The following is a 15,213-nucleotide window of genomic DNA, read 5'->3' on the forward strand; positions in this document are numbered from 1 at the left end:
AACTACGTTTTTGACAACAACATATGTGTTTTTAAACGTTTGCAAAAAGTCTCAGTCGTACCACCAAGTCTGGTGTCTCTATGGCTGTATTCTCACCTTAAATTAAGTGAGACTCATAACATAACTGATGAAAAGTAACTGTTACATATAATATTAGCTCACCCCCTATTACATGGGACTTATAACACAAATGGAAAAGTGGGTGCACATTGTATAGCGGCATTACGTGCCGTAATGTGCACCTCTGCCTACTCTTTCGGGGATAAAATGCCGGACGTTGCGACATATAATATTAATATCTCTACATAGTCCATGAGCGAAAGAAAAGCATAATTACATGTCATTTACATAATTTTCTGTTGATCTCCACCCATCCTGCTAAATATATAGAAGCTCACAGTCTGCAATGATCTTTTACGGGCTGTTAATCATTATTATATTTACGTTTATAAAATTCATATGTTGTTGTCTACAACGATAAGTAAAGGTACCAATACAAATACTAAATAGTACTTATATGTTCACAATGCCTTATAGCAATTCTAATAGAAACATATATTAATATACCTAGTTGCAGTTGTCAAATGTTTTATATTGTTACACCATTATAAACTAGCAATAATATTGTATTTTTAGTGTTCATGTTAATCTTTAAATATAAATTAATAAACAAGAATAAACTCACACTATTATAAGGAGCTCATTACTGGTGAAAAGTGTGTTTGAAACATTTAATTTTAATATGTACACCTGCCTTGTAATGTAGGATAAGGATATAAAATTGAGGGATGAAATTGGACAGATTAATTTTGTCTTTGATCTGCAAGCCAGAAAGAATGATTATGCACTCGTAACTTTAGAAAACTATAGTAAATTGAAGTTTGAAAATCGGCTAGCCTACTCCACAAGGCCCAATTACCCCCTTCCCAATCCCCGAGTCCCTAAAAACGCTTCAATTCGTAACCCCCAAAAGGCCAGCGCACTTGTAAACGCCTCTGGTGTTTCGGGTGACCATGAGCGGCGGCGATTGCTTGCTATCAGGTGATCCGGCTGAGAATGAGATTAAAATAGTAATGTTTGTAAGCCCTAGGTTTTTACAGTCTAGGTTTCAAACCCATTTCTAGTTATTTATAGTACCTCAGTGGTATAAAACAATAAGTCCTTTTTACCCTCACATTTCTCTATCCTACTTATTTTACAAGAGCATATTATTACGCAGTTGCATGTAGAGCAGTCCACAATAAGAAGCTACATAACATATTATATTATTTAACAAAATGCTAGAAAATCTAAAAACATTAGCATTAAGTGTAATGTGTTCGTCATAGCCAAAACATAAGCCATAATATTTTTATATTATAACAAATGTAAACTAATATAGTATCGAATGCAATAAGAAATCTAGGCTTTAGATTTTTTTATTCATTTTAAAACTGAATCATTTAATTTTGTCTGTACTCCGTAAGCGAAAGTGTTAACTTTTTTGAAATAAAGTTGTATTTGAATCAAATTTGTTTTACTCCCTGTATCCCTTCCTCCCTGCATCGGCTAGAGTATTATGTATTATCTATATATCGCACACCTAGTAATAATATATTGGCACATTTACGGTTTTCATAGTTTACCTGACTTGTTTAGTTTTTAGTTTACTGACCAATGAACCGTTGTTTTACGTGCGTGAGGGGGGAAACTACAATAATGGTATAATGGCACTTACGACCTCTCTCGATGAATATGGAAATAAATAGATTAATATGCACTTTTAAACACGTAAACCATATAAAGTCAATTTCGTATTTTTTGTAAATGTGCCAATATATTCATTACTAGGTGAGCGATATCATATTTTATGATCTCGCTTGATCCCCAATCTCGCGAGATTTTCATTCCCTAGTCACAAGATTGTGTTACCAAGTTCATGTATGGTTTTGTCTTGTCTCTTTTTTTATACAATAATGCAACACTTCGGTAAACGAGCAGACGTATCACCTGATGGTAAGCAATCGCCACCGCCCATAGACACTTGAAACACCTAAGGCGTTAAGTGCATTGCCAGCCTTGTAGGAATGGTTGTAAATATTTTTTTCTTTCAGTTCTATTATAAATATAATTGGAGGCCTAGTCATATCCCACTTGCTTTACATGGATGACCTCAAGTTGTTTGCTCCAAATATGAAACAACTGATGGAACTACTGAAAATAACTGAAAAATTTAGTATCAGAATGGAATTTGGAGTAGATAAGTGTGCGGTCATGCATGTAAAGCGAGGAGGGATTGTGGAATCTGAGGGTCTAGAACTCTCAGATTTCCCAAAACTAAGAGCGCTCTCCGCAAATGATACTTACAAGTACCTGGGTATATCAAGGATTAGGCATCAATGGATCGGACATGAAGCAATCGTTACGGAACGCTTCTTTGGCCGCCTGAATAAAGTGCTGAAAAGTTCATTATCAGGCGGAAACAAGGTGCGAGCCTATAACGGTTGGGTCATGCCGGTTCTGATGTATTCTTTTGGTATACTCAAGTGGACTCAGACTGAACTTGACACCCTGGATAGGCGAGTCCGGACACTGCTGACTGCAAATCGTATGCATCACCCTCGTTCATCGATCATGAGGTTGTACATCCCGCGGAAGTGTGGGGGTCGAGGCTTTTTAAATGCTAAGACCCTTCATAACCGTGTGGTATGCAACCTCCGGGAATATTTCCTGAAAGTAAAGGAGGGTTTGCATTGAGAAGTAGTAGCAGTGGACAATGGATTCACTCCACTATCTTTAGCAAAAGAGAACTGACGCAAACCTGTGGTACTGAGCGTCAATGACCGCAAGGAGGTATTTCGGGCCCTGCATGGATCCAGTGTAGATTTTCTGGCGTCCGTATCTTGGCTACGATTCAGTAATCTATTTGGAGAAACTGAAGGATTTGTCTGTGCAATTGGACAAAGTTATCCTTACGAATAACTACCGGAAATATATTATTAAGGATGGGACCGTTGACATATGTCGAGCATGTCATAGCCCTGGTGAATCCATAAGACATATAATTTCTGGTTGTGGTCGTTTCGCTAATAGTGAGTATTTGCATAGACATAATCAGGTAGCCAAGATTATCCACCAGCAACTTGCTTTGCTCTATCAACTTGTGGAGTTTGAGGTTCCATCCTACAATAAGTACCTATGTGCCCGATCCAGTTCTTGAAAACGGCCATATCACGTTGTACTGGGATCGATCTATCATCACTGACAGGACTATTGTGGCCAATAAACCTGATATAGTGGTGATAGACCGACAAGCGCGCCGCACGATGATAATCGATATCAGCATCCCCCATGACGAGAACCTCGTGAAAGCTAAGAAACAAATAAAATATCATGACTTGGCTCACGAGGTTGTCGATATGTGGAATCGGCTATCGCCAACGGATTAATACCCAACAGCCTCGACAACCACTTTAGGAGGCTGGGGTTGAGCGGATGGATCAAGGGCCTGATGCAGAAGGCAGTACTCCTTGAAACGGCACATATTGTGTGGAGGTTTCTGTATCTGGAGCCCTAACCACCGGTAGCTTGGATCATGCTCCCGCTACTGGTCGGCTCCTATTTTTATATTTTTAAATATTATTTTATCTTGTATCTTGTAGTATTTAAAAATGTAATTTTAGAGGATTTTAAATAAATATGTGAATTATAATATGTATAGTGAACCATTCTCTCTATCACTATGCTGGAACCCAACCTGATAGAATTGTCTCTGTCTTGGCAAGGCGGGATATAATAATATGTCCCCCTGTCATAATTATTTCTTTAATATTTTCTATTATTTTTTAATCGCTTGTCTCGTTAATCGAGTAGTCGCAAGTGTGACTGCTGGACAAGAGGTCTCGGGTTCGATTCCCGGGTCGGGCAAAGTATTACTGGGCTCTTTTCGGTTTTTCGTTTCTCAGTAGTAGCACGGAGTCTAAAATTATACTTAGTATATGGCAATAGGCTCACCTCTATTACATTGGACTTATAACATAAATGTTGGTAAGTGAGTGTATATTCCATAGCGGCATTATGTACCGTAATGTGCACCTCCCTCCAGGGATAAAAGGCGTGACGTTGAGAAAACAAGTATACCATGTAACTAGTGTATTCTAAAGGTGAAATTGCATGCAGCAGTAAATAAAACAAACTATAGTCGTTTGGTTAATGTTTATGTATTTACTTCAATTCGTTTACCAATAATGCTGGGTATAACACTAGTCAATGTATATAAAAGCCAGTTTAAAATCCAAATACTTTTGTATACAATACATTGTAAAATTTCGTCACAGTAAAATACAGGTAGACAAAAAAATAAATGCACTTAACGCGCCCTATACATGGCAACATTCACTTAAGATTTTTGGCAAATCCTTACGTTATATTTACGAGTATAAATTGCACAATGACTTTAAAAAAATAAATTATAGAAATTTTTCAATTTCCCTAAATAAAAAATAAGTTCAAATATCAATTTTGTAAAAAAAATAAATAGATAATTTTACGTTCGAAACAGCATAATTATAATGACCAATGCAAAACTTAATCACACTAGTATAAAAATTTAAAAATAAAAGCACATACCTACTTATAGAAAAACAATTTGGCCCGATGGTGGCCTAATTAATATAAAAATTACCATAACTTTGATTTTAATTAGCTATCCTTAGTTATTTTTCACTAACATTTAAAGTGAGTAAAAATTACAGAATAGCTCTTAAAATCAAAGTATTGATATGTTTTTAAAACGTAGGCGGATATTTTATTGTGCAATTCATAAATCTCTGACCCCAGTACCATAGTTTGCTCCTCCCGCCCTATTCAGAGCGTCCTTGAATTGATCGATGTCTATTTCGGATTGATTTTCCAATTGTAACTCCACTGCAAAATTCTGTAACAGAAAAATATAAATTAATCAATATTTACAATAAAATTAACCAACTTTGGGCAACATTATTATTGATTGCTTCAATTTACAAGTGCGTGTAAAATCAACGTAGTGAGGCCGCACGTAACATGCTCAATATCACACTCATGGAAAACGGAACGTCGACCCAAACGTCAACTGAACCGCCAAAACACTGAACTGTCAAAATTAAAACGAAAGTGAATACGAGAGACGTTGTTTACAAAAACTGTAAAAAGTAACTAAAAATGGAAGAAATACAAAACAAAGTGCCGTGCAGAGAGGAACAGTTAAACGACTTGTTTAATTTACTTGGCGAAGGTGACGAATGTTTACCTTGTTCTATATTTATCAGCGGCAGTATGGCTACAGGAAAATCTTTATGCGTCAACTCAGTACTACGGAATTTAAATTATAAACATGTTATTATTGACTGTATCGAGTGTTATACACCTAAAATTATGTACGAAGGTATCCTGTCAGGGTTAGATGATGAGGAAATCGAAGTTAAATGTGAAACATTGATGGATCTAACCAACAATTTGAATAGATTACAAGAGGCCGCAATTGGCAATAATCCGGTCGTAATAGTGTTCGACAGAGCAGAGCGGCTGCGTACCATGGACCATAACATAATGAGCGCGTTCTTAAGATTACGAGAGCTGTGTAATCTTAATGTATGCACAATATTCATCACACATTTGGTTTACGAGAATTTCTACTTTAAGATGGGTGTCCGCGAGCCTATCAAGCTATATTTCCCGAACTACAATAAGGAGGAGCTCTTCAAAATCATCTTCTTGCACCAAAAGAGCTTTATAAACCACCTGCTAATAACCCACGAAGTTGATGACGATATAAGAGAGGAATTAGAAAAACCAGAATTGTTTGCAAACTTTCTCAACGCATTTTTAAGCGTATTTTATAGACCGTGTCGCGATCTGATTGAATTGCAGCACATGGCATGCGTCAACTTCATAAAATACTGTGAGCCTATAATCAAGAATGAGATCAATGCTACGGACTTGTCAAAACTATGGCGACATATATCTCCGATCCTTAAGTCAAGTTTGGAGCTCCTGTACTTGCGTATAAGTAACTCAAAGGCTGTAAATCCATCACCAGGGAAGGAGAACAGTGATGGAGAAAGCATACCAGTTCACAACTTTGAGAACACTTTAAAAGAAGAATTAACATCTACAAAAACATTTGCACAGAGTTTCGAGCTGCCATACTATGCTAAATTCCTTCTTATTGCAGCTTACTTGGCCAGTTATAACCCGCCAAAAGAGGACAAGAGACTGTTCATGAAGAACCATGGGAAACAGAGAAAACGGCTTCAGCAAGTGAAGGCAAAAGCCAAGATTACTGAAAAACTGAACACACAGTTAGGCCCAAAAGTCTTCACATTAGACCGCCTTCTAGCCATATTTTATGCTATTTTAGAGGAAAAAATTGGTCTTACGAGTAATTTACTTGCCCAAATAGCTACTTTAGTCGAACTAAAGCTTATTGCGGGCAGTAAAGAAATAGATTTAGACACAGCAAAGTACAAATGTATAGTTGGTTACGATTTTATTTCTGCGGTCGCCCAAACTGTCGGTTTTAATGTTAGAAAGTATTTGTATGATTTCATGTGATCTGAGTTTTGTTGTTTTGTATTTATTTATTGCATTTTGAATATACAATTTTTGATTATTCAATTGTGTGTATCCTCTAGACACCTGGAGTACTATAAATAGTATTAAATAAATGTAAGAAGTAAAGGCCGAACGTTATTTAGCGGGAAAAAACAAACACTCGGGAATTGATGCTATAAAAAGGCTGCCCGGTCGTACTCGAAGCACAAAGTTCTAAAACGTTCGGCCTTTACAGCAACATCTTATTTAATACTATTTATAGTACTCCAGGTGTCTAGAGGGTATACTTTGTTATTACCCCTGTCAATATCAATTTCTCTAAATTATTCTCGCTAAAACTCAAGAATGGCTGGACCAATTTGGCTAATTTTGGTCTTAAATTACTTGTGAAAGTCCAGGGAAGGTTTAAAAGGTGAGAACAAAATGTTTGAAGAAGTAAAAAGTTTCCTGGGTCTGCTAGTCTCTTATAATTATCATTATTTAGTTTTGAAATCGTAAGACTTAACTATGTGTTTATATTATCTATATATTAATACGTGATGCAAAAACTTTGGACCGCTTTTTACGAAAATTGCGCGGACGTAGGAGCATAAAATTTGGTACATTTATAGTTTATGTGTAGGAGAAGTGGAGAACGCTAATATTTTTCAAAAATAATGCTTATAAAGTACATTAAATCAATAAATAAAACATTACACACACATGCATAGTATCTGATCGTATTTGACAAAACGTCAAAATCAATAGACATTGCGATGATATTCTGACGTCTCATATGAAAAGAGTTTTATAAAAGAGTTTGAGTTAAATAAAAATTATCCTTCAACGTACGTTAAGTGGTATTGTAAATTCAATCATATATGGTCGAATTTCGGCCACTAGGCGACCACTAGTGATGATAAATCTAGATATCAATGTTATGTTGAATCCATGCAAAATTCAGACCTAGATCATAAAACCATAACATTCTATTTTCATCACTAACATTAATACAAATCATCATTCCTAACTAAAAACTTCACATACGCATTTATTTTAACATATTACTCATTTTCATCGACTGCTCCCGCCAATAACAACGCCACATATTGCCAATCCCAATCATTCCCGTTATATGAATCATGGCGATTTACGTTTAATTTATTAGCAAAACAATTTGCGGCAACGACTCGAACTCATTTACCAATGAACCGGTCAAGGGCTTCGCGACTTTAGCTAATCTGTCAAATTGCCCGCCATTTTTATTGATTCTGTATTTTTTTTTTGTTTGAGTCTACTAAGTCAAGGGAAGTTATATGTTAGGCATAATACGTGCTTGGTTGTATTCTATGAAAGTGATTTTGTTTTATTGCTGTTGACTTTTGGTTCCTTAGTATAGTGAATACGTGGTATAAATAAATCCTCGATTTTTGAATTGAATGATCTTTGGATTGGAATCGTTTTATTTTTCTCGCTATGGCTCTTGTTCACCTATGGGTTTTGCTATATCTAGCGAAAACAAGTGATAGATTTAATATTATGTGCACTGTACCTAACTTCTACTTAGGTATTATGTAAATGATATTTATGTTGTAACGAATAAGCCGGTAAACGAGCATACGCATCACCTGATAGTAAGCAATTGCCGCCGGCCTTGGACACTATGCACAAGTGCGTTGCCGACCTTTTGAGGTTAGGAATTTAAGGGTTATTGGGGAATCGGGAATAAGGGAGATTAGAAGGGGATTATTGATACTTACAGAGATGATGTCTTTGATGATGGCTTTGTCGGTGGACATCTTGGCGCGGTTGATGACGGACACGTTGGGCCCCACCCACGTCACGAACAAGAACTTCTTGCGTTTAGACATCTCGTCGCCCATTTGCAACCTGCAGATAAATAACAATCGTTATATTAAAAGACTATTATGTTAGGCCATGCGATCACAATAGTACATTAATGGCCAGCCCTACTCTTTCTGTTAGTAGGATCCTAAAAGCAACCGTGGGGACTCTGGAACAGGTCTACTAAGAGGACTCGGTACCGTTGTAGTTGATGGTGGCCACCGGGGTGGTTTTAGAGGAGTGATTGGGATATCACTCCTTAGTCATTTTATCTGCGAAATGCTTCGATATTTGAGCATCATTTCTGATGGTTTACAACCGGTTTTCAAGACTTTTACTAAAACTGTCTGTAGAATAATAAATTGAGGAATATACACTACACACCATATTTATCTTTGTTATAGACTAGGCAGCAGCTCTCTCTGATAAACCTGAGCTTTCTGAACTACGATCTTGAACCCTACCAATCGTGGAGATTATTCACAAAACCTTCACATATGAAGAGGACTTGCCGAAATAGACCACGTCAGTGAGACACTAACGGACTTAGATGGACTATGTTCAGTTCGGATACAATATCCCGATTGTGTCACAAGTAGGCATCTAGTCACGCATGGCGAGCTCGGTCACTAAGCGATTTAAATGCTTCGCCACTTGCTTCATTCCGTTACTTAAATGCGATTTACCTATTAGCCAATTTGCGCAACGACTCGGACTCATTTCAATGAACCGGTCAAGGGCTTCGCGACTTTAAGTAGGTAAGGTCAAATGCCATTTTTATTGATTCTGTATTTTTTTTTTGTTTGAGTCTACTAAGACAGTTATATGTCGCTTGATTGTATTCTATGAAAGTGATTTTGTTTGATTTAGGTTTCTGAGTATAGTGAGTGCTTGGTATATCTTAATATTAATTAGGTATCGATTTTTGTTGAAGTCAATGATCTTTGGATTGACATCGATTTTATTTTTTTTCATATCTCAGTATGACTAGGTATTGTTCACCTATGGGCTTCGCTATAACTAGCGAAAAACATGTGATAGGTTTAATATTAAGTGCACTGTATCCAACTTCTCCTTACTATGTTAATGATATTTTTTTATGGAACAATTCGGTAAACGAGCAGACGTATCACTTGATGGTAAGAATAAGCGTTACAAGTGCGTTGCCGAATTTTTAGGGGTTAGGAATTTAAGGGTTACTGGGGAATTGGAGATTAGAAGGGGTTTTTTATGGGACAAGCCCGCCACAACCTCGCCAAATTACCGCTGCAACTCCTGTAAGCCAGGATTACAGGGATACAAACATGAAAACACCGGAACACTGAAGTCCGGCGCGTCCCAGGGACATGATTGACTGTTTTGGAGGAAACAAATCAGAAGATGTTATTAGAGGAGAATGAGAGATTAGAAGGGGGTTTTGATACTTACAGAGATGATGTCTTTGATGATGGCTTTGTCGGTGGACATCTTGGCGCGGTTGATGACGGACACGTTGGGCCCCACCCACGTCACAAACAAGAACTTCTTGCGTTTAGACATCTCGTCGCCCATTTGCAACCTGCAGATAAATAATCGTTATATCAAGGCTTAATTATGTTAGCCATGTCGATAACAATAGTACATTAATGGCCAGCCCTACTCTTTCTGCTAGTAGGATCCTTAAAGCAATCTTGGGGACTCCGGAGCAGGTCTACTAAGATGACTCGGGCGCCGTCGGTGTTGAGGGTCCACACCGCCACTGGCTAATCTTTTATTCCAAAAAGCAATAGGCTTCTTTTGATGGAATACCCCGGTTTTCAAAAATAAAATGTCCGTAAAAGCAAATTGAATACTACACATTTATCAGAGACTAGCAGCAGCGTCTCTGGTAAACCTGAACCTTCTGAACTGTGATCTTGAACCCTACCAAGCGTGGAGATTATCACAAACACCTTATGTAGAGGTTTCCTCCCACAGTGGACTCACGGACTTTAATGAACTATGTCAGTTCGGATGCAATATCCACGATTGTGTCACAAGTAAGCATCGTCACGCATGGCGAGCCGGTCACTAAGCGATTTAAATGTTCGCCACTTGCCTCATTCTGTTACTTAAATGCTGCCCATTGCCTAATTAGGCCGCGCGGAATTTCAGCTCTTAACCCATTCAGACGGTTTTCAGTTGGTAGGAATTAAGGAATATGTAAAGTAATCGTATTTGCATAGTAGATTTACTTAGTTTGTCAGCGTGCTGTTTCACTGTGTTATGTTTTTGTTCATTCATGGATATTCCTATGGACACCATAGACCACCAATTAATGTTCCTAAGCGTAGTAATTGCACTACTTATTAACACTAGAATTTTCTAGCGGCTTCGCCTATAGAAATTAGAATACCTATAGGTAACCTATTTATCTGATAAAAAGTAGTTTTTTCTCATAGCAAATGGGGTTTGGCGCATGACGGTTGGGTTTTTTCTTTGATCGAGCACATCGCGCAAATTATTGTGCACTCTTTTTGAAGGCGTCAAATTATAGGGTATCTACTTAAGTCGGTGTAGTGAAAATAAAAAATGAGGAGTGTAGACCTTTTTTCAAAGAAGTAATTGTTCCTTCAGCTACATACTTCCAAAATGTTTCATGGCATTGTATCCCAAAAACACACGGTTTTACAAATTAATAACTAGATTACCACCAAAACAATTTCTGGAGCAGGAAGAGTGGCCGAAATTTAGATTGTTCCATATCAATGATAGGTATACGTTATTCAAAACAGTAACAATAACAACGAATGCAGTTTTCAAATATAGTGGAAGAAATGTTACTAGTTTCCTTCTTAGTTACCCTTAGTATGAGAGTAACTTATAACGTACTTTACGTTCGAAGGCACCTGATTTGAACTGGCTGCGAACTCCGTAAACTAACCAATGAGAGCACCGAACGCGCTCTCGTTTCGGTTACTTTAAACGTAAAGCAAACTCATACTAAAGGTACTGTTATGAAGGAAGTTTCTAAAGTCTATTTTTATTTGTAAGCAAAAAATCTATTGAATTATTGAGTGTTAAATGCTAAACTTTCTAGCTTTCAATGAATAAAATTATTCTGTTATTAAGTAGACGCGAAAAAACTACCTAAGTTTTGTGTGTATGTATGTAAATTGAGTCCCTAATGTTGTCTATAAAATAAAAATAGAATGTAAATGATTAATATTCCTTCTACATTTAGGCTCCAAAGTTCATCAACTCTCATAAAAAATCGTGATGAAAAAAAGCCCATAAAAAGTTTGAAACAACTCGTAACTCTTGTCGTAGGTACCTTTTACTTAATTTGCCCATTGCGTACCAGCGAAAATGATTTAGCGTGGGCAGTTCGGTTAGTCAGTATTAACTAATTTCCTAAAAGATTTTGCCTTCGTAGATAACCAATTTACGCTTTTAGCATCAATAGGGTAGATGACTAATTTTTATTTCAATGTCTGTCTCTGTCTTGTAGATTATTTTAAAATATTAGACACGTAGTTTCTAAAGTTATTTTCTTATTTCTAACCAATATCTATTCGAAGATATATCGAGTGTTGAAATATCGCGCGACTTTCTAGCTTTTATTGATAAAAGTATTCTGTTATTAAGTACTACCTAAGTATTGTGACGTAAGTTGAGCTCCCTAACTCCAAAAATAGAAACTTAATGATTCGTAATATTCCTTCTACATTTAGGCTATTCATCAACTCTCATATACTTGATAAAATAAGCCCATAAATACGTTTGAAACAACTCGTAATTCTTGTTGTAGGTACCTTTTACTTAATTTGCCCATTGCGGACCTAATTATGATTTAGCGTGGGCAATTCGGTTAGGCATACCCCGTCATCATCCCTATTCTATTGGAAAGAAAGATACTAGAAATACATTTAAAAGTCACAGCCTAAACTAAATGCTAAATAAAAGGAAATCCCACAGTATCCGAGCTGTATTTTTCTGCAATCTAGCTAAAACGCTTCACAAAAGATACTTTTGTTGCGAATAAAAACAAAAATCGGTCGGCAGACAGCGCTTCAGTGGTTGCCGAAATTCGCAATACTTTTTAGGGTTCTGTGAAAATGAATGTATGTAGCTATTAGAGACATTTTTTTATGTATAGGGATAATGAGTTGCAATGGCCGAATAGAACCCGAAACATTTTATAAGTGCGAATTATACCTTTTAAAAAATGAGGATTGAAGCTGAGCACCGTCACACGATTGTGGACAAATAAGCGTTATTCATGGCAGTTTTTTTGTATCTATTGTGCGATCCACCAGCCTGCCAAGCATAAAGATCATGGCAAACCCGACTTATGTGAAGGAGACCCATAGTCCACCAGTGGACTGTCATGAAGGACAGAAAGGAGAAATTACGATTAAGAAATTAAATTAAGTAATTAAAGGTACTGATTCGATATTCATTATTTTGCTACAAAAAAAAATAAGTACCAAGATACTAATTATTAAAAATCCCTTCTATCAATTTTTGTAAAGTTTAACCGACGGTACGGAACCACCGTGTCCAATTCACAATGTTACGGATTCGATTCTTATCTAAGACTTTTCATAACCACTGATGACATAATTAGGTACGTTTTGTAATAATCCAATTACATCCGAAATTAGTTTCAGCGAGATTGCGAGCAAACAGACAAACCAGACAATTTGGTTTCTGTTTTTTTTTTGTTGTAAGTCTACTGGGCGGCGAGGCGATGCCCCCATTCCCCAATGCAGAGTTTCTAATTGATTTATCGATTTTCTTCGAAAGTATTAATTTATTGAACTGGTAATTAATAAAAATATGCTTTTTATTTTTTGTTGAAAAGGTATATGGCGACTTTGGTTCACACTAGGATGTTCTCCTGTGTCGTGGGTGCGTTTACAAACATAGAAACAAGTTCACATACATATGACACCCAGACCCGAAACAACAAATTGTGGATCATAGAAAGAGTTGCTGAGTGCGGGAATGGAACCCGCTACACGTTGCGCGGCAGCCGGTTGCCGGGGCAGACTAAATAAAATGGATCAATATAATCCACATTAATATGAGGTGAGAGTTTATGAAATAGGGACAATCTGGATTCTATCTAACTAACAACATATTCTGATTAAAATTCAACAAAATAATAGAAACAAACAGACGATTAGACCACTAAGTTATGAACAAAGTAACTATCCTCAAATATCTGTTGCTTAAGTCTACAAAGAACATCAATTGATTGAACACTGAACACACAAAAAGTGCAGGAATTCAATGTTCTAATCGATATATTGACTCAATTTATCTTAGGTGGGTAATTATTTAGAAATGTGATATCTCCTCGACTCGTATTTGTCATTAGGCAGACATTGATCAGTGAAATCGTTCAATCATTACTTTTCTACGCATTCTGATTATTTTAAGGGGGCTTCTCCACCAGAGATGTGCTATGCTACGTTGCTGTGGATGCGTTTGGCTTCCACCAATCATATTCATTGGTACACATAGCTTAGTACTGGTGGAAATGGACTCAGCTAAGCTATGTTTTTATATGAAAAGATGCTATGGATGTGTGCTATGGCTTCCCTACTATTGATACATCGCATACTCAAGCTGCACATCTTACTCGCACAGCTACATAGCTTAGTATCAGTGGAAACAGTCAGATAGTTTCACAGCTTAGCTACTACATATTCGTAGCATAGTTACATAGAGCATCTCTGGGGGAAAAGCACCCTAAACAACGTAATCCAATTCTCGATCCTACACAGTTTACATAAGAATGGTAGAGACATATTAGGACTATTGAATGAAAGTACACTTGCATTCAAAAATAATTCTTCTGAATAGGGTCATAAGTAATACCTTTGAAGAGCAAGAGAAGCCGGAATGGCAAGACTCCACTTCTTGAGGGTCAGCACTAGGATTAGAATCATCTTCCTTCCCTTCCTTCACAATCGCATACAACTCGTCTATCCTGTTCTTCAAGATTTTGATCTCAATCTTAAGTTTCTTCCTATCCATTGAAACTTCTTCCAATGTGTTGATTTTGTCCGAGAACTGTGCCAAAGTCTTTCTAAGTTCGTCAACATTTTTGTTCAGCACTTCGAATTTGCTAATTATGTTTGTCTGATTTTCTGTCAACTTGTTTATGTGGTCCTGGAGAAGCTTGTAGCTGACTTCCACGTGGTTTATCTCCTCCCCGTCCATACTTATTGAGGGCTCAGAATTTGTACATTTTAATCTAAGGGATTTAACGTTTTTGAGGGTGTTGTCATTTTTGACGGGAGCTGTGGTAGTTGTTTTTACTTGTGATCGTTTTGTTTGTGTGAAGAAGGTTCGGTTTTGGCGGTCGTACTTTTTGGATAGAATATTTCGCACACTTAGAATGAAAGTGACTTAACTCAACTGTAACATTCGATTTTATTATAAATTGCCGTTACAAAATACTCTACAACAAAAAAACTAATCCATAAATCTAGTAAAAATCAATCGGAATATAATACGGAAGAGTTATACTAAAATGTATTCAATACTATAATTTTCAGAGACTTTCTGCCTCATTTCCCACAACTTGCACTTCACACACACACTTTCATTTTAAGGGTGCGATTTGTAAGTCAACAAAATACTTTGTGCCATTTTTGTAACTACCGATCCTAATATAGCCGTGCTTATTATAACTAATCCACGCTCCATATAAAGGGAAATAAATATTTTAAAGAAACAGGATAATACAGCGGCAGTAAATCAACAGGAAAAGTGCGACAAAAACATTCTATTTCTGTCCCAACACCCACAAGGAGACGTACTATTTGCGTGCTTAGGGAGCAATGA

General features: G+C 36.8%; 2 protein-coding genes across 2 annotated transcripts; one reads left to right on the forward strand and one right to left on the reverse strand.

Moving 5' to 3' along the window:
* Nucleotides 1-4,179: 4,179 nt before the first annotated feature.
* Nucleotides 4,180-14,661, reverse strand: LOC118277566 (uncharacterized). The gene is made up of 4 exons (XM_050696423.1): nucleotides 14,198-14,661; nucleotides 9,823-9,952; nucleotides 8,310-8,441; nucleotides 4,180-4,915 (listed from the first exon to the last, which is right to left on the reverse strand). Exons 1-4 carry the CDS (start codon nucleotides 14,584-14,586, stop codon nucleotides 4,799-4,801), a joined length of 768 nt encoding a protein of 255 aa, XP_050552380.1. The 5' UTR covers nucleotides 14,587-14,661; the 3' UTR covers nucleotides 4,180-4,798.
* Nucleotides 4,946-6,633, forward strand: LOC118277562 (origin recognition complex subunit 5). The gene has a single exon (XM_035596427.2). The coding sequence runs from the start codon at nucleotides 5,179-5,181 to the stop codon at nucleotides 6,568-6,570; it is 1,392 nt and encodes a 463-aa protein (XP_035452320.1). The 5' UTR covers nucleotides 4,946-5,178; the 3' UTR covers nucleotides 6,571-6,633.
* Nucleotides 14,662-15,213: the final 552 nt, after the last annotated feature.

This window comes from Spodoptera frugiperda, chromosome 10 (genome assembly GCF_023101765.2).
Source record: "Spodoptera frugiperda isolate SF20-4 chromosome 10, AGI-APGP_CSIRO_Sfru_2.0, whole genome shotgun sequence".
Lineage (NCBI taxonomy): Eukaryota > Metazoa > Arthropoda > Insecta > Lepidoptera > Noctuidae > Spodoptera > Spodoptera frugiperda.

Coding starts and splice junctions, on each gene's coding strand:
- LOC118277562 (XM_035596427.2), top strand. CDS start 5,179: ATGGAAGAAATACAAAACAAAGTGCCGTGCAGAGAGGAACAGTTAAAC.
- LOC118277566 (XM_050696423.1), bottom strand. CDS start 14,586: ATGGACGGGGAGGAGATAAACCACGTGGAAGTCAGCTACAAGCTTCTC. Junction 9,953..14,197: donor AGAATTATTTTTGAATGCAA/GTGTACTTTCAT, acceptor ATTTATCTGCAG/GTTGCAAATGGGCGACGAGA. Junction 8,442..9,822: donor TCATCAAAGACATCATCTCT/GTAAGTATCAAA, acceptor TTATTTATCTGC/AGGTTGCAAATGGGCGACGA.